General features: G+C 40.1%; 1 protein-coding gene across 1 annotated transcript in view; it reads right to left on the bottom strand.

Annotated features, from left to right (window-relative positions):
• Nucleotides 1-5,701: 5,701 nt before the first annotated feature.
• Nucleotides 5,702-27,199, bottom strand: part of LOC135475177 (uncharacterized) — a 68,653-nt gene continuing 47,155 nt past the window's right edge. Inside the window, exons 7-15 of the mRNA XM_064754966.1 lie at nucleotides 14,116-14,311; nucleotides 13,332-13,450; nucleotides 12,729-12,929; nucleotides 12,046-12,208; nucleotides 11,301-11,472; nucleotides 9,942-10,082; nucleotides 9,334-9,450; nucleotides 8,703-8,796; nucleotides 5,702-6,225 (exon numbers count right to left, since the gene is read on the bottom strand). Of these exons, the coding sequence (XP_064611036.1) occupies nucleotides 5,765-6,225; nucleotides 8,703-8,796; nucleotides 9,334-9,450; nucleotides 9,942-10,082; nucleotides 11,301-11,472; nucleotides 12,046-12,208; nucleotides 12,729-12,929; nucleotides 13,332-13,450; nucleotides 14,116-14,311 (1,664 nt within the window). The 3' untranslated portion in view covers nucleotides 5,702-5,764. The remainder of the gene's footprint in view (nucleotides 6,226-8,702; nucleotides 8,797-9,333; nucleotides 9,451-9,941; nucleotides 10,083-11,300; nucleotides 11,473-12,045; nucleotides 12,209-12,728; nucleotides 12,930-13,331; nucleotides 13,451-14,115; nucleotides 14,312-27,199) is intronic.

Below are 27,199 nucleotides of genomic sequence, written 5' to 3'. Positions count from 1 at the left end.
CCAAAGTTACAACAATGTTCATGTGCATGTTGTATGTCAACCAAAGCTACAACAATGTTCATGTACATGTTGTATGTCAACCAAAGTTACAACAATGTTCATGTACATGTTGTATGTCAACCAAAGTTACAACAATGTTCATGTACATGTTGTATGTCAACCAAAGCTACAATTATGTTCATGTACATGTTGTATGTCAACCAAAGCTACAATAATGTTCATGTACATGTTGTATGTCAACCAAAGCTACAATAATGTTCATGTACATGTTGTATGTCAACCAAAGCTACAATAATGTTCATGTACATGTTGTATGTCAACCAAAGCTACAATAATGTTCATGTACATGTTGTATGTCAACCAAAGCTACAACAATGTTCATGTACATGTTGTATGTCAACCAAAGCTACACCAATGTTCATGTACATGTACATGTTGTATGTCAACCAAAGCTACACCAATAAACATGTACATGTTGTATGTCAACCAAAGTTACAACAATGTTCATGTACATGTTGTATGTCAACCAAAGTTACACCCATGTTCATGTGCATGTTGCATGTCAACCAAAGCTACAACAATGTTCATGTACATGTTGTATGTCAACCAAAGTTACAACAATGTTCATATTCATGTTGTATGTTAACCAATCATCTATTAAGAGGATTAACAGGAAACCTGTTCTGCACCAATGTCCATGTGCATTTGTACAACCAAAGTTACACCTGAATGTAAATGAATGTCATCTAAGGAAAACATTGCCCAGGAATCTGTTCTCCATGAATATTTGTATGAGTCACCCACGGAAAACTCTACAATGAGATTAAGATGTTCTACACCAATGTTCGTGTATCTTACCCACTGGAAACATTACACAGGGAACATGTTCTTCACCAGTGTTCTTGTACTGTACAGCATACATGTAGGTCACCCAATGAAAACTCTGCACAGGAATCCTGTTCTACACCAAAGTTAATGCAAGGTCACCCAATGAAAACACTGCATTGCCATCATCATGACCATCCAACAATCTAATGTACAATCATGTAAGATTTAATTGCATGTGCCACCTGTACTGGTACAGTATAATATAATTCAGATCTTGTCAGGCAAAGCTTGGAAATGAACTTACATTTAGACAGTTGTAATGATAATGGAATGTATGAAACAATAATTATTGATTTTAAAAAAAAAAAGTATCATCACAGTCAGATAACACCTGAGCAGTATGGCAAGAGGCTGGCTGTGTGTGCATATACACATTGCAAATTTAATACTAAATTTAATGTATGAAGAAATATTGCCTCTGAACTAGCCTGATATAGCAAAACACTCTCTGACACTGTTTCCCATGTACTACATCCACACATGTACAGTGCACATGCCTGTAGGGTCTTGAGACAATAATGTTTTATCTGACAATTAATGAACATGTAAGTGAACATATGCATGTGTTCAGAACGCTGTACACTGTGAGGATTCCAATGATCTCACGACACCTGAACATCTCACCAACCACATGCATCTATAACAACATCTGTTGGCCCGTTTCAGTATAGAGTCCCATTCAATGAAAAGTTTTATGTCCAAGTTTGTGATAACCTGAGTGTCACCTATGCTACTGACTGACCTCATGGCTCATGATGGTCTAGGACTGGTGTGCTGTTTTGTACAATGCTATAGTCCTGGGCCCAGTTTCACAAAGATGTTGTTCATGTACGATAATCGCAGATTTGACAATGTTTCGGTAAGAGTGATGTACAAAATATCATACGACAAATGTACAATAAAAAGATGTGGTACACTACTTTGTGAAACTGAGCCCTGTTTTGATAAACTGAGTGCCATCTACATGTATTACACTGACTGACCTTTTGCCTCAGGATGATCTTGGACCAGTTTGCTGTTTTGCACATTGCTAGAGTCCTCGTATCCAAGTTTGTGATAACTATAGTGTCAGCTATTCTACTGATTGACACTATGGCTCATGGCAGTTTAGGGTTAGTTTGCTGTTTTGTACATTGCTAGAGTCCTAGTATCCAAGTTTGTGATAACTATAGTGTCAGCTATTCTACTGATTGACACTATGGCTCATGGCAGTTTAGGGTTAGTTTGCTGTTTTGTACATTGCTGCAGTATTGTCCTGATTGAGCCTTCTGTATGTAGAGCTGGCTTGCTGTTTTGTACAATGCTAGAGTCTTGCAAGCTTGTGAGAATTATAGTGTCAGCTATTGTACAGATTGAGCGTTTAAGTCATGATTGTCTAGGACTGGTTTGCTGCTTTGTTTGTGTCTTGTCCACTTACATGGCAAATGCATGTTGCTTTGTTAAATACCGGTACAAGTCATGTTTATATCCAGTGTCATCAATGACTAGGATCAGAAGACAATAAATAGGTACATGGAAAGTTACATTGGGCCTGTACACTCACTATGACTACGCCCCATTTTGTTTGAGATCATTGTGCATCAGGAAAATGAATAAAATGATTGCAGTATGGCTTTACTCTACTTTGCAGTTTGGCAGTATATTGCAACCACATCATGATGTTATAGACTTTGTGAGGTCAAAATGATCGCACAAGCATCAAAATGGATCTCCAAATGCAAATTTTGGCGCCAAATTCACTTCAGTGTTGGAGTAATAAGCCTCCTAGTTTGAACACCTGATCAAGTAACCTTCTTTAACTATAACACCAATTAGTAACGTTTCTCTCCAATTATTAATGTTTCTCACCAATTATTAATGTTTCTCACCAATGTACAGTTAGCCTGTGCACAGTACATACATGTTTACTACCACTCTAATTCCTCAAATGTTTCGCATATAAAAGACCAATTTTCAGTGCATTTAGTGCACATTAATCGTTTAATATTTGAGACAAAGCTACACTGGTGGAATTTACCAATTTCAGGGCTTCAAAAAATATGATTTTATAAACAGTGTACAAAGAATAATATGCTTGAAAAAAAAAACTTTGGACACCTATGAAAAGGTTGAAGAATTACAGCAGCATTACTAGTCAATCATGTATAATATTCCACTGTTTACTGGTATATCACATTAAAGGAAAAGAAAGAGAGAAAAGAAATCTGTACAGCAAGAACGAAACAAATAAAAATATACAACACTGGTGCAGACATATGTAAACCATTAGTTTATGTTGTTTTTATTTTCATATGTATGCTTTAAAATAAAAACATCCCATTACATCATACATTTGTATAATAACTTGTTTATTATTTATTTATTTATTTATTTGACAGATACTTAACACCTGTTTGATAGGCGAGAACAATAACAATGATGTATCACAGACTGAAAATGACCAGAATGTTGAACAATTGTTAATACAACTCTCAGCTATAGCAGATACCTGATAGCTGGTATGATTTCAGTTTAGTAATACCTGAGACAATGGAATGTGAGATATGTAAAGTCATGACAGGTGACACATGTCCCAAATGCACACCTTTCCTACATGGCTAACCATGTACCATTAGTACATGACCATTTATTTGTAGTGCAAAACCAATCTGGTCAGCTATGTTGTACAACCCTGAGACTGAGGAGATGTCACGTAGACAGCGCCGCCACACAGCTGTAACCATGCAGGGCTGAAAAGACTCATGGACACTGATTACTGAAGTCTGCACTGTTCCCGCAACGCACACAGTTAGCTGTGTAGAGTATGACAATGACAAGGTGTGCAGTCTTAAGTATATTTTAATGTTATATCACTGTTAAGTAGGTTAGCTAATCACCCACATGTTATATCCAGATTACGTGGGTGCCTTAGCCACCCATATGTTATATCACAATTAGGTACCTGTAGGTACCCTAGTCAACCATGTTATATACCACTGCTAAGCAGGTGAGGTACATGTATGTAACCAACCAATTGTTATACCACAGTGAAGTAGGTGCCTAAGATAACCACCTACATGTTATTATCACTTTTAAATAGGTGCCTTATTAAACCACCCACCCCAATATGAGCTGAGACCTGTGGCAGAAAATTAAATGATGTGGTGCAGACAGATGATACTGGTCCTACATGTGAGTCCCATGTGTGCGTGTCATTAACATCTGCAGCAGGAATATCCTGAATATAGCAGGAATATAGCAGGAATATCCTGAATATAGCAGGAATACCCTGAATATAGCAGGAATATCCTGAATATAGCAGGAATATCCTGAATATAGCAGGAATATCCTGAATATAGCAGGAATACCCTGAATATAGCAGGAATATCCTGAATATAGCAGGAATATCCTGAATATAGCAGGAATACCCTGAATATAGCAGGAATATCCTGAATATAGCAGGAACATCCTGAATATCACTGAAATCATGCAAACATGCAATTCTCAGAAGGTATACAAATGAGACGGTCTTTAAAATTCACGTAGCTTGAAAAATTCACGAGAATATGGTATCCTGTAGCTACAGTACCCTTTGTCATGGCAGAGTGGGTCAGCACAGAGGGCATTATCTGCTCCAGGGTGAGTGGCTCATCGTTCTGCTCCACAGTCAGTTGTTCATCCTGAGGAATTCCAATCACTCTTGGGTCAGGGAGTACCAATTGCTCCACAGTCTGTTGTTCAACACAAGGAGTATCAACTACTCCACAGTCTTTTGTTCAACACATGGAGTATGAACTGCTCCACAGTCATTTCTTTATCCTCAGGAGTTTCAATCACTCTTGTGTCAGGGAGCATCAACTACTCCACAGTCAGCTGTTCAACACAGGGAGTATGAACTGCTCCACAGTCAGTTCTTTATCCTCAAGAGTTTTAATCACTCTTGTGTCAGAGAGTATGAACTGCTCCACAGTCAGTTGTTCAACACAGGGAGTATCAGTTGCTCCACAGTCAGTTGTTCAACACAGTCAGTTGTTCAACACAGGGAGTATCAGTTGCTCCACAGTCAGTTGTTCAACACAGGGAGTATCAGTTGCTCCACAGTCAGTTGTTCAACACAGGGAGTATCAGTTGCTCCACAGTCAGTTGTTCATCATAAGGAGTTTCAATTGCTGTTGGGAAACATCAACTGCTCCAGGATGAATTGCTCATACCACACTTAATTAATTGCCTCTGTCTGAATGTTCTGAAGTATCTTTAGTTTTATCAGTTTTGTCTGCTGTGTTTCCATGTGTCATCTTCAGTTTTATTGAGTCACTGTTTGAGGCTTTTCTTGCAGATGGCTGCTGAGGTGGGACAGAGTTACAGACAGTATGAACTGCTTCACAGTCATTTCTTTATCCTCAGGAGTTTCAATCACTCTTGTGTCAGGGAGCATCAACTACTCCACAGTCAGCTGTTCAACACAGGGAGTATGAACTGCTCCACAGTCAATTCTTTATCCTCAAGAGTTTCAATCACTCTTGTGTCAGAGAGTATGAACTGCTCCACAGTCAGTTGTTCAACACAGGGAGTATCAGTTGCTCCACAGTCAGTTGTTCAACACAGGGAGTATCAGTTGCTCCACAGTCAGTTGTTCAACACAGGGAGTATCAGTTGCTCCACAGTCAGTTGTTCAACACAGGGAGTATCAGTTGCTCCACAGTCAGTTGTTCAACACAGGGAGTATCAGTTGCTCCACAGTTAGTTGTTCAACACAGGGAGTATCAGTTGCTCCACAGTCAGTTGTTCAACACAGGGAGTATCAGTTGCTCCACAGTCAGTTGTTCATCATAAGGAGTTTCAATTGCTGTTGGGAAACATCAACTGCTCCAGGATGAATTGCTCATACCACACTTAATTAATTGCCTCTGTCTGAATGTTCTGAAGTATCTTTAGTTTTATCAGTTTTGTCTGCTGTGTTTCCATGTGTCATCTTCAGTTTTATTGAGTCACTGTTTGAGGCTTTTCTTGCAGATGGCTGCTGAGGTGGGACAGAGTTACAGACAGCAGACGGCACACTTGAGGATTTCTTTATTCCTAATAGCGAAGCACCATTGTTTCCAAAGCTCGGAGAGTCCTTAGCAAAGGAGGTGGATGAGGGCGAGTACTGCTTATTGGACTGGTTTGATTGATGGGACTTGGATAGGGCTTTGGAACGTTCGGAAGTTGTTTCCTTCCCGGGTGAGACACTACGTGTAGTCCGTGACTTCACAGCACCCAGACGCGTTCCACAGTGAAGGATTACCATGTTCTGTAGACTTTTTAGAGGTAATAAGGTTTGGTGCCTACGGCTCTTCTCAAAGCACTCCACCGTCAGATCTGTATGGCGAGTCAAAATCAATCATTAAGGTGACGGAAATACCATGAGATTTATTTATTTTAACTGATTAATGTTTACGTCGTACTATGATGGGGGGGAGGGGGGGGGGGTCGTTCATGTTTGCACGAGGTCAAGTCGTGCATGTTTGCACGACCATCTGCAGGCTGCTGGCAGACCTTCCCACATATGGCAGAAGAGGAAGGCAGCATGGAGTTGTCAACCTACCTTCATATTTACATTTTACAAATGTTTAACTTTTCAGGTCTCTCGACTAGAGATGCGCCATTTAATACCTTTAAAAAACTATATTAAGTATATAGACAATACCATTCACTTGATTGATCCAAACACATGATGTACAATTGGGATTGGGATTGGTGCAATGTTGTACAATAAACTACATGTACATTGCAAATGCTTCACCAATCCCACTGATCTATTACGTCCATCCCTGACAAGAAATTTGGATAATGCACTGTTGTTGTTGTATTCGAAATAAGCATAAAAGCTCTATGTTCTGACCAGAAAACAACCATCGACACACATAAATTAATAATGCCATCAATCATGATGCCAAGAAGATTCCTCCATTATTTAGAATTACTCACAATATACTGACAAGCCCAGAGCTCAGCCATCAAGATTTCAAATCTTGCTTGGATTTACCTGGTACTACCCTCTGAATGCTGAAGATAATTTTCATCCCACATCAAAACATGTGATCATCCCCCTGACTGAGACCGTATGGCATGTATAACCCAACATGTAATTATTCAGTCATTTTATTGATAGAGGCCTATCACAAGAAAGTCAACAGGAATTAAACTGGTACTACTGATTAACAGCGAGGAAACTTACAGGAATTAACTGGTACTACTGATTAACAGTGAGGAAACTTACAGGAATTAAGCTGGCACTACTGATTAACAGTGAAGAAACTTACAGGAATTAACTGGCACTACTGATTAACAGTGAGGAAACTTACAGGAATTAAGCTGGCACTACTGATTAACAGTGAGGAAACTTACAGGAATTAACTGGCACTACTGATTAACAGTGAGGGAACTTACAGGAATTAAGCTGGCACTACTGATTAACAGTGAGGAAACTTACAGGAATTAAGCTGGCACTACTGATGAACAGTGAGGAAACTTACAGGAATTAAGCTGGCACTACTGATTAACAGTGAGGAAACTTACAGGAATTAAGCTGGCACTACTGATTAACAGTGAGGGAACTTACAAGAATTAAGCTGGCACTACTGATTAACAGTGAGGAAACTTACAGGAATTAAGCTGGCACTACTGATTAACAGTGAGGGAACTTACAGGAATTAAGCTGGCACTACTGATTAACAGTGAGGAAACTTACAGGAATTAAGCTGGCACTACTGATTAACAGTGAGGAAACTTACAGGAATTAAGCTGGCACTACTGATTAACAGTGAGGAAACTTACAGGAATTAAGCTGGCACTACTGATTAACAGTGAGGAAACTTACAGGAATTAAGCTGGCACTACTGATTAACAGTGAGGAAACTTACAGGAATTAAGCTGGCACTACTGATTAACAGTGAGGAAACTTACAGGAATTAACTGGCACTACTGATTAACAGTGAGGAAACTTACAGGAATTAAGCTGGCACTACTGATTAACAGTGAGGAAACTTACAGGAATTAAGCTGGCACTACTGATTAACAGTGAGGAAACTTACAGGAATTAACTGGCACTACTGATTAACAGTGAGGAAACTTACAGGAATTAAGCTGGCACTACTAATTAACAGTGAGGAAACTTACAGGAATTAACTGGCACTACTGATAAACAGTGAGGAAACTTACAGGAATTAACTGGTACTACTGATTAACAGTGAGGAAACTTACAGGAATTAACTGGCACTACTGATAAACAGTGAGGAAACTTACAGGAATTAACTGGTACTACTGATTAACAGTGAGGAAACTTACAGGAATTAACTGGCACTACTGATAAACAGTGAGGAAACTTACAGGAATTAACTGGTACTACTGATTAACAGTGAGGAAACTTACAGGAATTAACTGGCACTACAGATTAACAGTGAGGCAACTTACAGGAATTAAGCTGGCACTACTGATTAACAGTGAGGGAACTTACAGGAATTAAGTTGGCACAACTAATTAACAGTGAGAAAACTTACAAGAATTAAGCTGGCACTACTGATTAACAGTGAGGAAACTTACAGGAATTAAGCTGGCACTACTGATTAACAGTGAGGGAACATACAGGAATTAAGCTGGCACTACTAATTAACAGTGAGGAAACTTACAGGAATTAACTGGCATTACTGATTAACAGTGAGGGAACTTACAGGAATTAACTGGCATTACTGATTAACAGTGAGGAAACTTACAGGAATTAACTGGCACTACTGATTAACAGTGAGGAAACTTACCGGAATTAACTGGCACTACTGATTAACAGTGAGGACACTTACGTATGGATTCCTCCACCACCCCAGGGATGACTTCTCTCAAAGCCTCACAGTTTGTAGCCAGACTAGGGTTAATGTTGATCTCTATCAAAGACACCTGTAACACACAATCACTGCTCTGATGGACTAGCTCATAAGCTTCAAAACTTGTCTGACAAATATACATGTACATGTATGTGTGAATTAATTTGTGGATCAAATATTGTCAATGAATGATACATGTATAACAGACACTGATGGAAAACCTAAAACATCTGATACACTTTGTCCATGCCACATCATGGACTTTGGCTGAATATAATCAGTTTCTCAAACTACAGAGTATGAAAACTGCATTGCATTCACCTTATTTAAACTGTTGTATATTACACATTCATGTTAAAGGACAATGAGTTGTACTTTTGGGCTGCCAGCAGCCTGCAGATGGTCGTGAGTTTCCTCCGGGCTCTGCTGGCCGCCGTCTTATCAGTGAAATATTCTTGAGTACTGCGTAAAACACCAATCAAATAAATAAATAAAGTAATGTTGAAGTGTTTTTGCCAGCATAAAGCCACAACAAGGTGTTTGGTGTCCATCAACACTGGTAAGCTCTCAGCTACAGTGTACACATAACTGAGCAGCTTTGAGATCTTACCTTCATGTCTTCATCAATCATGAAGTCCAGTCCATACAAATCAAAGTAACCAATCTTGCACTGCAGCTTGTGTTTGACAGCATGGAAACAGTGTACCATGATCTTCTGCATCTGTTTCTGTGAGCATAAAGGTGTAAAATAAGACTTCAGAGTAAAACTAGCTTTAATCATATCATGTTCAAAATAGATAATCTTTCAAGTTTATAGGCGATAATATCAAGGTTTTCTGCAGGGTTCACTGTCTAATGTAGACATGGACCTGTATTGACGCACCAGAAGGTACATTTAATAGGGATAAAAACAAACTGCCAATATTACGAGACTTTATTTTTCCCCCAACATTTGCATAACATTGCCATATGGCAATCCTTTGATAATAACTACATTCACAAGCCATATGTACATCTATAGTAAGCATATTTTCAGACAATGTGATCAGTTTTAGGCTTTTAGGCTCCTAACTGCAAGCATTTTCCCAGAGAGCCACATGTGCACCCATAGGTGCCAGCTTCAGGGAAGATGTTCCAAGATATGATGTAAGTTAATTGACAATTCTAGACCCCCAGTTTTGTGAAAGTTGCCCAAGTTTGGTGACAGGTTCTACATACTGTGAGTGTGTTGTACACCCAGTTTTCCTCAATGCCTTTCTCTGACATCACATGCTCATTGATGTAGTCATTAAACTTGTCCATGCTCCAAGCCGTGTCCTCTTTAACATCCTGGTACTGTGGGTCTTTCTTCTGTATGTACTGAGGATATAAGGTATAGGGATCTGTTGACACCATTCAGATAAGATCAATGATCATAAGATTATCGATCCCAAAATCCTTCAAGACTCAAGAATCCAAATTCATGTACAAAGGGTCAGAGAATGGCCTGATTTGCTGACAGTAGCTAATGGTTTTCAAACTTTTACATCTAGTCCACTTAAATGTATAATGTACGGTATTTCACCTAAAGCTTGGTTTGTAAAAGTATTGCACTTCCAGAAGCACATAAGAACTTAAAACGATACATTTGACACCAATTCTTAACTTTTTCTGCTAAGAAATGAAACAAACTTTACAAAAAACTCAAAAGTGACACTATCAGGTGGATAAAGCAGTCATACTCAAGAGAAATGTGTCACCTAAAAAAAAGCTAAACCTTAAGTGAAATACAGAAATTGGTCTCTACCATTCATTACCAATCATCTAATTTTCATCTGCTCGGTAAGTTGTACACATACATGTACAGCAGTGGCCTAGGGACTAGTGACCTACCAGCTGTAACATTCTTTAGTGTTCCACAAGCATTCCACAGGCAAACTACAGGCAGGCTAAGGGCTGACTACTGGGCTGCTAAAATGAAACTACATGTACTAAATTGGCTGACACTGGTAGAAGACCCTTGGTTATAGGTACTGCTCTGCCAGTGTAACTCTTGATTCCACATACACTTTATACAGGGTGCACTTCCAGCTTACCCTGGAACTGTAAAGCCAGTATATCAAATAGCTGCCATCCACTGACATTTGTGCCTATTTTAAACCTGATTATGAAGATTTACAATATTACTCTGTTCATCCATAAAACAGAACAAAACAATTAGATGTGTCCGAATTGAATTAAGCCACTAAATGTACAGGCAATGTATTGTTCATAGATCAGCTCTTGGTGTCCAAGTATTACACTCAAGGCTACCATAGCTCAATGCTTATAAGACGTTTGTGCCTTTGAGGGATTACAGGTATGTAGCTCTTAAAGCTTTTGTTGGAAGGTAAATTTTGCAAAGTATAGTGTTTTCCTATAGACTATGGTTTCCTCCACCTACTACATACACACTACAGATTAGTGAACAAACCACAGTAAGGCACAACTCAAGTATTTACAAACATGTAAAATGAAAACTTTAACATCACCATGAAACAAAAAGACTGCACGATAAACTTGGACTTGGATAAGATGAATTTGCATCCCTGTTGATACCTGATTGGTAAGATGAGTCGTTAGATCTGTATCCTCAAAGCTGTACTTGTGACAGGACAGTCGAACATAACCTTTGTGGTAGAGCACAAGGTAAGGCACCGTGCTGGCGATCAGCATGTACGCTCGGATGTCAAATTTACGGCCATCCAGTAACAATGGATGCTGAATATACCTGCCAACAAACGTACGTACATAAATGGATAGGTCTACGGTAACCTTGACAATTTATCAACATAATTTGTTTTCATCTTTGAGGTGGACAAATATTGAAACATCAAGTACATGTGTGTCACACCCTAGTTCATTCAGAATGTCTGTTTTCTTCTCAACTGAATGATTATGGCATATATGGCCACTCCTACAAAACTGCAGCCATACTATTTGATATACTCTTCAAATAGGATTAATTAACTCACATGCTTTTCACAAATATCCAACACATGAGAAAGAACAGACATAACAAAGTACATGTCATGTGAATGCTGAAAGTGATACAAAATCAAGCAAATCACATAAAATATGTTGTTCGAATCATGAAGTGAGAGCTACTACAGTGTACAACCATACCCAGTAACTTAGTCACTTTATTACAATGACAATTTGCACGTACGTTATAAAGAAATAATGTCCTTCTCTAAATTGTCAAACCGATGTCAATCAACAACAGCAATGAACTGTGGTGATTAAACTATGTATCAGAGGACGACAGACCCTATCTAAAACAACAACAGCTAGTAGTGCTTACCTCTGTATGACCCTGGACATGAGCGGCTTAGTACTGCTGCGTCTCTGCTGCTGCGCCTGGTCGCGCTCCTCCAGACCCCGAGTTATCTCCTCCTTACTTCGGATCAGGTAGATGCCCTTCCCCTGGTTCAGGCCCGTTGGCTTACAGATCCAGATCTCACCCTCTAAAGACACCAACAGAATCAATCACCATGCACTGTTAGCCAAACTACAAATAACACCTATGAAGAAAATCCGTGGTCTATCTCAGTCTTTAAGATTTATCTACTAAATATTTCATACATGTATATCTTTAATTACATGATTACTTTTGCATACATTGCATATATTTGGAAAATGTCCCTTTTTTTTCTGGAAAATTTCAGAGTTCAAAATTCAAATAACTTAACTTCTTACTCATATTTGCAATATATATCAGATGCATTATAAGTACAGTACCTGGGCCAGTTTAGTATAGTAGTTTATTATTGCATTTAGCTCATGGCTCATGAGCATATGAACAAGTATCATATCTCTCCGTGATGACGGACAGGAGACATCAACATTTATAACATGTATACACAATTGTCAATAAACATGTGACACAGTATAACTTTGGGGAAGACTCCATTAATCTATAAGAAAAGTGTTAGTATACATATATGCATGTATATGCTTGTAAAACTTTACGTAGGCGGGGAGTACCTTTGTAAGTGTTTAGGAAAGTTTCCCTGTCATTTTTTTCATCAAGTCTGTAAGTCTCTGGAACAAAATCGTTCATCCTCAATCGTGGGGGTCTGCCTTTTGTTGTCATGGTAACCCTCTCATACTCCTGCAGACTATTTATCAGCCCAAGCTTATTGGTCAATAATTGGCAGTTTGGAATGTGGTTGACTAACTGTTCACCTAGAAAAAAACAATGAAGAAAGCTTGGATATAAAATCAAAATGACAAATCTAACACAAGATAACACAAATTACTTTTTTCTACTGCGAGAAACAATTTCTATTTGCACATAAAGCAGAAGAATTTTCATCAGTGAGAACTCCACAAGCATCTGAAAATGCTCTGGCTGAATGAACTGCATAGTTCTACTTATAAGTCAACAAGTTGAATAATTACTTCCTTTTAATATTGAAATAGTGTGTTATTACACACTGCACACAAGACCATGCGGCATGATGGCAGTCAGATTCATGGGTGACACTAGGAAACTACTGACAGAGTCTTCAGCTGTTCACATGCAACACTTCACAACATTTCAGGCCTTATTTAATCACCAACCATGACATAAAGTTTATAGCTCACCCTCTCTGAAAGCACTGTAGTTGATTTTGCTTTTACATTCGACCCAGCGTAGTCTGAAGTTCTCGTTGTTTTTGTCTGGAATTCTCTTCCATCCCATTGCACACAGAGGTCCTTCAACTCTGAGGGAGAAGAGTAAACCCATTAAAGATAGACCACAGTTGTCAATATTATAACTAAATATTATGAAACAGAGAGCCAGTTGTTCAAAAGTGTATCAGAGTTAAGCCAGGCTAAAATTTTAATACCAGCATCATTCCAATATAAAGTTTGTGAAGAGCTGGCCCCCCTGTTCATTTTAATTTCAAGCACAATATATTTGGGGCTGACTAGTGAGCGTTATTTACCATTTATCTGGATGATTTATTCTTGGTGAAAGAAATCGTCATGCCATGATGTCATAGAAAGACTGAACATGTGCAACCAATATGTGGGGTATCCGGTTGATCTATTTGCAGAAATACTGATCACAATTGGCCATACTGTTACTGGGTGAAAGTTCAGAAGTCTTGCTTAAAGGTGATCACCCAGATATTGCATTATCATAGAACATGAAAATGAATAGAAACAGAGTTTTCTTCCCTAATTTGGCTTCAAATACTTTACCTGTACATCTAGCTATACATGTAAGCCTACAGTATACAAAACACCAATGAAATAAATAAACAAATAAATAAATATACATGTAAAGCTGCTTTACCAGAAGATATTATAAGTAGCAAGCCATAATACAAATATTGTCTGGTATGTCCATGCAGAAATTGGCCTTATACTTGCAAATACTTACAGAGCCACACCATTGCCCCCTCCTATATAGAATGTTGGCTGCATATTGGGGGCCAAGCTGTACACCATGGGTATTTTACCACTTGTTTTTGCAGGCTGGTTTCGGCGGACATCGCCCCCTCGTTTTGCCCCTCCTCCACCATTTCCCACATCAACACTGTCATCTTTATTGGCCCCGGAATCTTGACCTTCATTACCTGAGAGAGTCAATGTTGACGAAAATTTTCTTTCAGAAATAAATCCGGCTTTTTTTTACACAGTGTACTTTCATACATTTCCACTAGGCCCGAAATGCATACATGTGTCTACACATGTATAGCATGTTAAATGAATGCATTCTTCATTCCCTAATTAGACATAAGATGGTCACATGCAGCTATGAGTGCAAAAATATATAAATAAATAAAAACAAAAACAGAAAATAAATATATATATAAAGTAAATAAAAAAAAAAATAAATAAAAATTCAACAAAACAGCTCAGTTACAAAATTATTAATAAATTTTTTGCTATCTAATGGTTATCAGTATAGACATGGTAAAGAACAAGGAGACAATAAAATAAACAATGTCCATGATCACAGAAACACTGGCAATGGATTCCAGCAGCCTGAACCTTCTCATTAACAACATCAGCATGTGTAGTCAAAGGGGAACACCAGTAAAGTAGAGCATATTCAGGTTTAATTTGCGTGTGTTTTTTCTCTCATACGTTGTCACAGTTACAGTAAACAGTATGGTGTAAGCAGTCATTATGAGACAGTTGTGCACCAGCTACAGTACATGTATATCCCTCAAACTACATCAAGGCTTGACAATACACCAGGCCTCCTTCCCCATGCAGGCACTTCAAAGAGATGCCATACTTGTTTCCCTTCTGCGCTTTGAATATCCAATCAGGTAATAGAAGAATGTTTCATCAGGCTCAAAGGGCAGACTTAATTTAGCTCGTAGTGAGGACAAACCCTTGGGTACACAGGCCCACTAGCTTGCAGCCTCGCCCATGGCTGGCTGGGTTTTTAGATTTGCTCTCTCACAAAAGGCAATTTTGTCTGAAAAGCTAGGTTCAAGCAAGTGTCACATAGGTGCTAACCTGATGCCATCTGCGACACCATTCAACTCAACGGCCGACTCCCTGCGAATAGCTCACCTGTCACTAACATTAAAGTATACAGAGACATCCAGCTCTGAGAGTGCTACCTTAAGGATCTCAGCTGATAAAAGGCACCTCTGCTGCTTTCACATCACACAAACTTGTCCAGCAACCATATACAACATATACATGTACAACCTCTGTTAATCCCTTTCTTTATCCTGTTAAATTTTGTACTTTAAAGATGGCAGTTTCTGTGTTTGCTCAGTCTGCTTGGGGCCTAATGCTACTAGAGTTGAATGTCATGCTGATGACACCAGATTAGACACCCCAACCCATTCTGTCATGGTATCTGGCATATGCCTGACCTGACACTCCATCCATTCATGTACAGTATATTCACGCTTAATTGGCACCTGGCTAAGCAGTTGACAGCAGAAGAAATAAGCCTTTTTAAGCCTTACCCAATGTTCACAAAAATCAGAAATGTGATTCTGCATTAACTCCACCTCAACTACATGCAGATGTAAGTCCAAGCTGAAAGAGCATGTGAGCATGGATGGAAACATACCAAAGACATCAAACAAACCTGGCTTAGGTACAATTAATTAAAAGATCAATACTGCCAGCAGACATTAAAGGCAATTTCAGCGATAAAGCTGACCTAAGAAGCATGTAGCTCTCCACTTTATCCCACCCCACTCCACCTCATCCCACTCCAATCCACCTCATCCCACCCCACTCCACCTCATCCTACCCCACTCCACCTCATCCCACTCCACCTCATCCCACTCCACTCCACCTCATCCCACCCCACCTCATCCCACCCCACTCCACCTCATCCCACTCCACCCCACCTCATCCTACCCCAGTCCACCTCATCCCACCCCACCTCATCCCACCCCACTCCATCTCATCCCACTTCATTCCACTTCATCCCACCCCACTCCATCTCATCCCAGTCCACTCCACCTCATCCCAGTCCACTCCACCTCCTCATTCCATCCCACTCCACCTCCTCATTCCATCCCACTCCACCTCCCATCACACCCACTCCACCTCATCATGGAATTTCATCAAGGTGGATCATTGATCATTGATCATTCCTCCCATACAAATAATTCATTTCTACATGTGCGAACACATCATGATAATATCCAGACAGAAGCTTAGAATTACATGTAATTGTATCAATACAAAGAGAGAAGACAGTACATGTACATGTATATAATGAGCTCCTGTTAATAACAGTTCGGTTTGAAGGTAAAGACAGTGATTAACCGAAAGAGAGAGAGAAGTAGAGCTAAAAATAGCTGACACCAATATCCTGTGGGTATTATAACTTTCTCTGTGTAATCAATAATGCCCTGGGTGACCCTATACACTAACACGGCTGTCACCAGATCTAAAGCTGGTAGCTTACCTCGAGACTGTCCGCTGTCAATGGGAGGACCTAACTCTGATGAAACGATCAGTCCCACAGGCATGACTGACAAAAGCTTTCCTGAACTTCGTCACAACAGGTGAGAAAGACAGAGTTTGAATGCCTCAGATAAGCCATCAGGAAGACTGCTGATCATGACAGAGGAATGGCAGAATCTAACTGAAGGCAGGAAGATTTCAATGCTGGCACCTATCCATTTAATCAGTGCACTACTTTCTCCATCACACATATGGCTTGTAAAAGACAAATCAATTAATTCAGTTAAATAAACCTGGGGTCAAGAAAGTCAGTTCAACCTTTTCAATATACAGTGAACAGACTGCACACAGAGAAGATCTACATGGACTTCATTTATATGATATGTTTGGAATTAACTTGTAGCCTTGGGACACATGGATAACGAGGTGATATCCCAAAGTACAACACTGAATCTTGAATAAAACTGCTTAATTCATGTTCATAAATTCTGTGTAAGAGTTGTAGCTGATACAAGACAACCGAAGACCATAGACTATATCGGGCCTATAACGGCAAACCAGATGTCTTACATGTACAACTGTACCTTACCATAGAATACAGGACAAAAATAGACTGACGATACCGATCATCAGATGCACCTTATAATTATATATATTTGTTTGACACAGTTCATAAGAATTACCATGTGCACCTGAAGACATTAGTTACGTTCTTGTCTGCCATAAATGAAATCATGAGAGCTCACATGCATGCTGGCTTCCTCTCCCGTTGTATGTGGAAAAGTCTTACAACAACCTGTGGATGCTCGTGAGTTCTACCAGGGCTCTGCCCTGTTTCCCCTCACTATAATGCTTGCCACCAATGTATAAGTGAAATATTTTTAAGTACAGCGTAAAACACCAATCAAACAAATAAAAGAAATATTGCAAATTTTAAGCTGTAAATGCAATTGCAAATACAATGCAGTGCAAGGGAATTAATTGTTGTTTAATTTCTGACTGTAATACTGCATTGGATGCAGCCTGTAGTTAATCTGATATAGCTCAGAAATGATGTCAATGGGGAACATAGAAACACAGAAATAACACACTTGTTGGTCTCTTTATGGCAAATGATTCTCCTTCCCCACTACTTCCCTCATCACCACCCCCAAATCTCCAAAGATACACCCACCCGCAGTTTGGCATGAGGAACATAGAAACACAGAAATAACACACTTTTGGCCTCTTTATGGCAAATGATTCTCCTTCCCCACTACTTCCCTCATCACCACCCCCAAATCTCCAAAGATACACCCACCCGCAGTTTGGCATGAGGAACATAGAAACACAGAAATAACACACTTGTTGGTCTCTTTATGGCAAATGATTCTCCTTCCCCACTACTTCCCTCATCACCACCCCCAAATCTCCAAAGATACACCCACCCGCAGTTTGGCATGAGGAACATAGAAACACAGAAATAACACACTTTTTGGTCTCTTTATGGCAAATGATTCTCCTTCCCCACTACTTCCCTCATCACCACTCCCAAATCTCCAAAGATACACCCACCCACAATTCAGCATGAGGAACATAGAAACACAGAAATAACACACTTGTGGGCCTGTTTATGGCAAATGATTCTCCTTTCCCACTACTCCCCTCATCACCACTCCCAAATCTCCAAAGATATACCCATCCACAGTTCAGCACGAGGAACATAGAAACACGGAAATAACACACTTGTGGGCCTGTTTATGGCAATGATTCTCCTTTCCCACTACATCCCTCATCACCACCCCCAAATCTACAAAGATACACCCATCCACAGTTCAGCACGAGGAACACAGAAACACAGAAATAACACACTTGTGGGCCTGTTTATGGCAAATGATTCTCCTTTCCCACTACTTCCCTCATCACCACCCCCAAATCTCCAAAGATACACCCACCCGCAGTTCAGCATAAGGAACATAGAAACACAGAAATAACACACTTGTGGGCCTGTTTATGGCAAATGATTCTCCTTTCCCACTACTTCCCTCATCACCACCCCCAAATCTCCAAAGATACACCCACCCACAGTTTGGCATGAGGAACATAGAAACACAGAAATAACACACTTGTGGGTCTCTTTATGGCAAATGATTCTCCTACCCACTACTTCCTTCATCACCACCCCCAAATCTCCAAAGATACACCCACTCGCAGTTCAGCATGAGGAACATAGAAACACAGAAATAACACACTTGTGGGCCTGCTTATGGCAAATGATTCTCCTTTCCCACTACTTCCCTCATCACCACCCCCAAATCTCCAAAGATACACCCATCCACAGTTCAGCATGAGGAACATAGAAACACAGAAATAACACACTTGTGGGTCTCTTTATGGCAAATGATTCTCCTTTCCCACTACTTCCTTCATCACCACCCCCAAATCTCCAAAGATACACCCACCCACAGTTTGGCATGAGGAACATAGAAACACAGAAATAACACACTTGTGGGCCTGTTTATGGCAAATGATTCTCCTTTCTCATCACCAATCCCAAATCTCCAAAGATACACCCATCCACAGTTCAGCATGAGGAACATAGAAACACAGAAATAACACACTTGTGGGCCTGTTTATGGCAAATGATTCTCCTTCCCCACTACTTCCCTCATCACCACCCCCAAATCTCCAAAGATACACCCACCCACAATTCAGCATGAGGAACATAGAAACACAGAAATAACACACTTGTGGGCCTGTTTATGGCAAATGATTCTCCTTTCCCACTACTTCCCTCATCACCACCCCCAAATCTCCAAAGATACACCCATCCACAGTTCAGCATGAGGAACATAGAAACACGGAAATAACACACTTGTGGGCCTGTTTATGGCAAATGATTCTCCTTCCCAGCATAAGGAACATAGAAACACAGAAATAACACACTTGTGGGCCTGCTTATGGCAAATGATTCTCCTTCCCCACTACTTCCCTCATCACCACCCCCAAATCTCCAAAGATACACCCACCCACAGTTTGGCATGAGGAACATAGAAACACAGAAATAACACACTTGTGGGTCTCTTTATGGCAAATGATTCTCCTTTCCCACTACTTCCCTCATCACCACCCCCAAATCTCCAAAGATACACCCACTCGCAGTTCAGCATGAGGAACATAGAAACACAGAAATAACACACTTGTGGGCCTGCTTATGGCAAATGATTCTCCTTTCCCACTACTTCCCTCATCAACCACCCCCAAATCTCCAAAGATACACCCATCCACAGTTCAGCATGAGGAACATAGAAACACAGAAATAACACACTTGTGGGTCTCTTTATGGCAAATGATTCTCCTTTCCCACTACTTCCCTCATCACCACCCCCAAATCTCCAAAGATACACCCACCCACAGTTTGGCATGAGGAACATAGAAACACAGAAATAACACACTTGTGGGCCTGTTTATGGCAAATGATTCTCCTTTCTCATCACCACTCCAAATCTCCAAAGATACACCCATCCACAGTTCAGCATGAGGAACATAGAAACACAGAAATAACACACTTGTGGGCCTGTTATGGCAAATGATTCTCCTTCCCACTACTTCCCGTCATCACCACCCAAATCTCCAAAGATACACCCACCACAATTCAGCATGAGGAACATAGAAACACAGAAATAACACACTTGTGGGCCTGCTTATGGCAAATGATTCTCCTTTCCCACTACTTCCCTCATCACCACCCCCAAATCTCCAAAGATACACCCATCCACAGTTCAGCATGAGGAACATAGAAACACAGAAATAACACACTTGTGGGCCTGTTTATGGCAAATGATTCTCCTTCCCCACTACTTCCCTCATCACCACCCCCAAATCTCCAAAGATACACCCATCCACAGTTCAGCATGGGGAACATAGAAACACAGAAATAACACACTTGTGGCCTGTTTATGGCAAATGATTCTCCTTCCCCACTACTTCCCTCATCACCACCCCCAAATCTCCAAAGATACACCCACCCACAGTTTGGCATGAGGAACATAGAAACACAGAAATAACACACTTGTGGGTCTCTTTATGGCAAATGATTCTCCTTCCCACTACTTCCCTCATCACACCCCCAAATCTCCAAAGATACACCCATCCACAGTTCAGCATGAGGAACATAGAAACACAGAAATAACACACTTGTGGGCCTGTTTATGGCAAATGATTCTCCTTCCCAACTACTTCCTCATCACCACCCCAAATCTCCAAAGATACACCCACCCACAGTTCAGCATGAGGAACATAGAAACACAGAAATAACACACTTGTGGGCCTGCTTATGGCAAATGATTCTCCTTTCCCACTACTTCCCTCATCACCACCCCCAAATCTCCAAAGATACACCCATCCACAGTTCAGCATGAGGAACATAGAAACACAGAAATAACACACTTGTTGGCCTGTTTATGGCAAATGATTCTCCTACCCACTACTTCCCTCATCACCACCCCCAAATCTCCAAAGATACACCCACTCGCAGTTCAGCATAAGGAACATAGAAACACAGAAATAACACACTTGTGGGCCTGCTTATGGCAAATGATTCTCCTTCCCCACTACTTCCCTCATCACCACCCCCAAATCTCCAAAGATACACCCACCCACAGTTTGGCATACCCACAGTTTGGCATGAGGAACATAGAAACACAGAAATAACACACTTGTGGGGTCTCTTTATGGCAAATGATTCTCCTTTCCCACTACTTCCCTCATCACCACCCCCAAATCTCCAAAGATACACCACTCGCAGTTCAGCATGAGGAACATAGAAAACACAGAAATAACACACTTGTGGGCCTGCTTATGGCAAATGATTCTCCTTTCCCACTACTTCCCTCATCACCACCCCAAATCTCCAAAGATACACCCATCCACAGTTCAGCATGAGGAACATAGAAACACAGAAATAACACACTTGTGGGTCTCTTTATGGCAAATGATTCTCCTTTCCCACTACTTCCCTCATCACCACCCCCAAATCTCCAAAGATACACCCACCCACAGTTTGGCATGAGGAACATAGAAACACAGAAATAACACACTTGTGGGCCTGTTTATGGCAAATGATTCTCCTTTCTCATCACCACTCCCAAATCTCCAAAGATACACCCATCCACAGTTCAGCATGAGGAACATAGAAACACAGAAATAACACACTTGTGGGCCTGTTTATGGCAAATGATTCTCCTTCCCCACTACTTCCCTCATCACCACCCCAAATCTCCAAAGATACACCCACCCACAATTCAGCATGAGGAACATAGAAACACAGAAATAACACACTTGTGGGCCTGCTTATGGCAAATGATTCTCCTTTCCCACTACTTCCCTCATCACCACCCCCAAATCTCCAAAGATACACCCATCACAGTTCAGCATGAGGAACATAGAAACACAGAAATAACACACTTGTCGGCCTGTTTATGGCAAATGATTCTCCTACCCACTACTTCCCTCATCACCACCCCCAAATCTCCAAAGATACACCCACCCGCAGTTTGGCATGAGGAACATAGAAACACGGAAATAACACACTTGTGGGCCTGTTTATGGCAATGATTCTCCTTCCCCACTACTTCCCTCATCACCACCCCAAATCTACAAAGATACGCCCATCCACAGTTCAGCATAAGGAACATAGAAACACAGAAATAACACACTTGTGGGCCTGTTTATGGGCAAATGATTCTCCTTTCCACTACTTCCCTCATCACCACCCCCAAATCTCCAAAGATACACCCATCCACAGTTCAGCATGAGGAACATAGAAACACAGAAATAACACACTTGTGGGCCTGTTTATGGCAAATGATTCTCCTTCCCCACTACTTCCCTCATCACCACCCCCAAATCTCCAAAGATACACCCATCCACAGTTCAGCATGAGGAACATAGAACACAGAAATAACACACTTGTGGCCTGTTTATGGCAAATGATTCTCCTTTCCCACTACTTCCCTCATCACCACCCCCAAATCTCCAAAGATACACCACCCGCAGTTCAGCATGAGGAACATAGAAACACAGAAATAACACACTTGTGGGCCTGTTTGTGGCAAATGATTCTCCTTCCCCACTACATCCCTCATCACCACCCCCAAATCTCCAAAGATACACCCATCACAGTTCAGCATGAGGAACATAGAAACACAGAAATAACACACTTGTGGGCCTGTTTATGGCAAATGATTCTCCTTTCCCACTACTCCCCTTGTCCCAACCCCCAAATCTCCAAAGATACGCCCATCCACAGTTCAGCATAAGGAACATAGAAACACAGAAATAACACACTTGTGGGCCTGTTTATGGCAAATGATTCTCCTTCCCACTACTTCCCTCATCACCACTCCCAAATCTCCAAAGATACACCAACCCACAGTTCAGCATGAGGAACATAGAAACACAGAAAAAAAACACTTGTGGGCCTGTTCATGGCAAATGAATCTCTTTCCCACTCCTCATCGCCACCCTGACTTTCCCAAAATACACCCACCCACAATTCACAAAGAGTGAATTATTACATCATGTATATTCATGGTCTTCTTGATCTGCTTTGTCTTATATGATAATGACACCACAGAATAACATATTGGAAGTGGGATTGCCTTTCCGAAGTAGTTGTAGATAAGTTATATCAAAGGAAAACCAGCTTGGTAACCCACTAATTCAGTGCCTGATTTCTCGAAACCATAATTGACTTTCTCTGTTGACCATATATAGACAAAAATGTTTGTAAACCCCTTTTCAGTGTTCCTACAATCGAAAATCATGAAGACATATGTACTACATGCATGTATTTTACCAACCCTAAATGCATACCTCGTGCTGCATTGTCCACTGGCATTGTGTCGTTGTCACACTCAGAACACACTGTTCTCACACTAATGGCGTCTGCAGCAGAATTGTCATTGGTTTCGGGTTGCTTGCCAAAATCGCTACTATTGTCCACTGCAAACTGGTTTGAAGCACTACACGATCACCCTTCAAGGCTTCCGTAACCTGACTCTGCCTTCTGTAGTGGAGCAGAAAGAAAGTCTGCAACTTTCTGTGGGCTGGTCTGAGAAATTAACCTTGGTGTGGGCCTCAGCGATTGTTTTACTGGGGGAGGACCCCATTCCATATATCCATGATGATCCAAATCAACAAATGCATTGTCTGAGGACACCTCTTAAAGACAAGAAAACCAGCCAGTGACAATACCAGGTGGGCTTCACTTTCAACAAATGGCCGCAGCACACAACAATTTTGTTTTCTTGTCAAATTGCCATGTAGGTCTACTGTATGTATCCAGACAGGCTATACTGCCACTGAACTGGAAGACCTGAGTATAGTGGCAGTCAAAATAATAACCATGCAAACACCCAGCTTAACTGACAGAGTGTAGACCAGTGTTTTCATGCATATAACATTATAACCACCGAAGTTTACAAGCACATTGGCTTAATCAACAAACACTTCAGGGCGTTCACATGCCAGCTTCAACCAGAAGCAGGGGTCCACTTCATGCAAAGATAAACTTTATGTCCACAGCCTGACTGGGTTGTGCCAGTTACCAAAACAAGGTTGTTGCCCCCTGAATGCAGCTTGAAACATGTTTCAATCTGGCTGCACAGGAGTCAGCCATGTTGTTTACCCTGGTTACGGGAGGGTCCATTGGGGCAGTGCCACACAATCATAGGACAAAGGCAGTCAGTGGCTGGTGAGCCACTTGACTCTAAGACCATTGTACAACACATAGCTATATTAAGACCCTTTAGCAATAACAGTTCTAGCAATTGTTTACACAAAAGATCAATTAATCTCCAGACTGGCCCAATCCTCTTGTTACTATAGATGATGAGTTTACACGCTAAAGTAGACCCCCAGAGTCAGACAATGGGCGTTACTCTAACGTTACTCCATGTGTACAAATTCACATGGAACTTTACGGAACGCAAATGCTGAAAACATAAAATCATACAAATACTAAGCCAGTCATAAGGTGACCAGCAATTTGGCTCAAAACTCTCACAAATAATAAGACTTATAAGTCTTGTATATTTACCCTGGGATATAATATCATATTATATGCCAGATTTACTCAATTACATGTATTATTTCTCCAGTCAAATGCAAAATGACATATATACTAGTACTTGCGTGTATAGGCCAGAGAGTCTAGTGATTTATAATTGCATGTCTAAAACTGAATGCACACTTGTAAATACATATAAAAGTTAAGAAGATAAAAGCTTATAAAGTTAAGAAAAACAACTAGTGCACTATTCAACTGCACTCAACTGCAATATTCACTAACACTTTTCATCTTATTACACACTTTCTTTTAATTGTTCAGTGTATCTGTAATTTCCCTTTCGCCATCAAATGACCTCTAACTGTACTAACCGTTTTCAAATTAAAATACTTGTATTAGTCAGTGTTTTTCAAATGATGTGAAAACACTGAAACATTACTGGCTGTTTGCCAAATGATCATTTACAATAATGAACCCTGACTTGTCAAGAAAATGTTTACTAATAACACCATGTGTAGTATGATAGCATGACTGAGACAACCAATCATTACTGAATAAGAAATGCAACACCACTTAATTCTGAATTCTGGTGACTTGAGAATGCAGTGAAATATATTACACCTTCTTTCCTTTCAAGCATTCAAAATTTGTGTACAAATGAACTCTTTACATACTCTCAAATGACTTATAAGTGAACTCAAAAACAAATTTCAAACACTGAAGTATTGCAATGATAGGCCAACCATATAAGACTTTTTTTTCAATTTTTAAATAAAAAAAAATGTTTGAACTTGATACATGATTAAAGTTGAATAAAAAAATGCATTAACTTGGAATTTTGTGATAGAAAAGGCTTTTTGGAAGGTTAATGCTACAGAGAGATTTATTCAACTATCAAAACAAAAACAAATAGGTTGTTCCTTCACAAGTGCCTTTTTGTAAATCGTGGCTTGAATTTACTGACGAGAATTTTATACTGAATGTAAAATATTATTCACCACTGTAATAAATGTTGGGATTGAGAATAACTGGAAAAGAAAATTACTGAATATTACAGTGCTTGTTTCAATTATAGACCGATGACGGGGAGTAATTACATGTCCTATACTGACGTGTTACCAAGTCGTTCAAATGTTATAACATACTGTTCAGTCAAATAAACCATTTATGATCTCACAAACAGTGTGATTTGTAATCACTCTGAAGGCAGATGTTACTCATGTGTCTCTGTAGCCATGCACTGTTGTTATTCCCGATGGTTTGCGTTCCTGGACATTCAGTCTCTTGAATTAATCAGGATAAGAGATGAAGTGATGGGACCGCACGCCACTAATATATCCCGGTGTGAAATCACAGGACAACATCCACGTTTGCATTGCTTACATTTAACACTTTGTAACACCGCCAGTCCCCCTCTCACACACCACCCTGCTTTCACCCACCACTCCCCTGTGTCCACCCCTCTGGGGCCTCATTCAGACCATTCTGGTTTCCCATTGTAGCATTTATAGGGCTAAAGGCACCACCGCAGAAAATCAGACTATAAAATACAGGTGTGAATTCTCTACATGTATGTTCCACATGTAATTAAATCAAAAATCATACATGTATATGTACATAGTACACTTTTAAATTTGTAACATGAACTCCAAATTGTGACAGTCAGGTGTCCCAGTCAGCCACAGTCAAAGTCACAGCTAGCGATGGTTTTACTTAGCTATTATATGTAGTTCAGGATCAGATGTTTTCATTGTGCCAGCCCTTTGCTGGTTGGCTGTTTACCATTCATGATAAAAGACAAACTAAATCTTTTAGGTCAAAGCTGCGATATCTCTCTCTGTTATCAATGAATCGTGGCCAGCATTCCTTCACGTAAAACAGATGATAAAACTTGATCCACACTTTTGTCGGCCATAGATCTCAGTCAGATAATAAATTCTGAACAAAGACTATAATAGTTGTCAGGATACAAATCCTTGCATAAGAAAATCTTCACAACTGCTCTTAGCTTCAATGTAAAGTACAGGCCTCGTTTAATTTTCAAAAAAAAAACCTCAAGGATTTAGCCTAAAATTTAGCCTAAAAGCAAACTAAACATGGTAGTATTATTTAAGCCAAGTTAGACAATTATCCAGTTTCAAATATTTTGTTTTGAATTGAAGAAGATTAAACTTTTGGAATCCAAAATGGGTACATTTATAAACCATATACATGCCCCTGTTACTGCTCAGCCCACCATATATACTCAGTAAAAGTAAATGTATATGGGGGCGAGTGGTAAATGTATTTAGATTCAATCAAAAATATATGGTAACAAAAAAACTGTTAGAACTTAAAATGTTGTACTTTGGCAGCTATACGTATACACAACCAATTCCTCAATTGGTGTCATATGATTTACATGTACCTTAATTACTACCCCATCCCTTTTCCAAACACTGACAACCCTAATTCCTCAACCGTTTTCGCAGATGGAAGGGCAACTTTCTGTCAGATTTATGCACCTTTTCCATTTGCTTTC

The sequence above is a fragment of the Liolophura sinensis genome, chromosome 9, assembly GCF_032854445.1.
Source record: "Liolophura sinensis isolate JHLJ2023 chromosome 9, CUHK_Ljap_v2, whole genome shotgun sequence".
In the NCBI taxonomy this organism is placed as follows: domain Eukaryota; kingdom Metazoa; phylum Mollusca; class Polyplacophora; order Chitonida; family Chitonidae; genus Liolophura; species Liolophura sinensis.
This window is presented reverse-complemented; position numbering and strand designations above follow the sequence as displayed.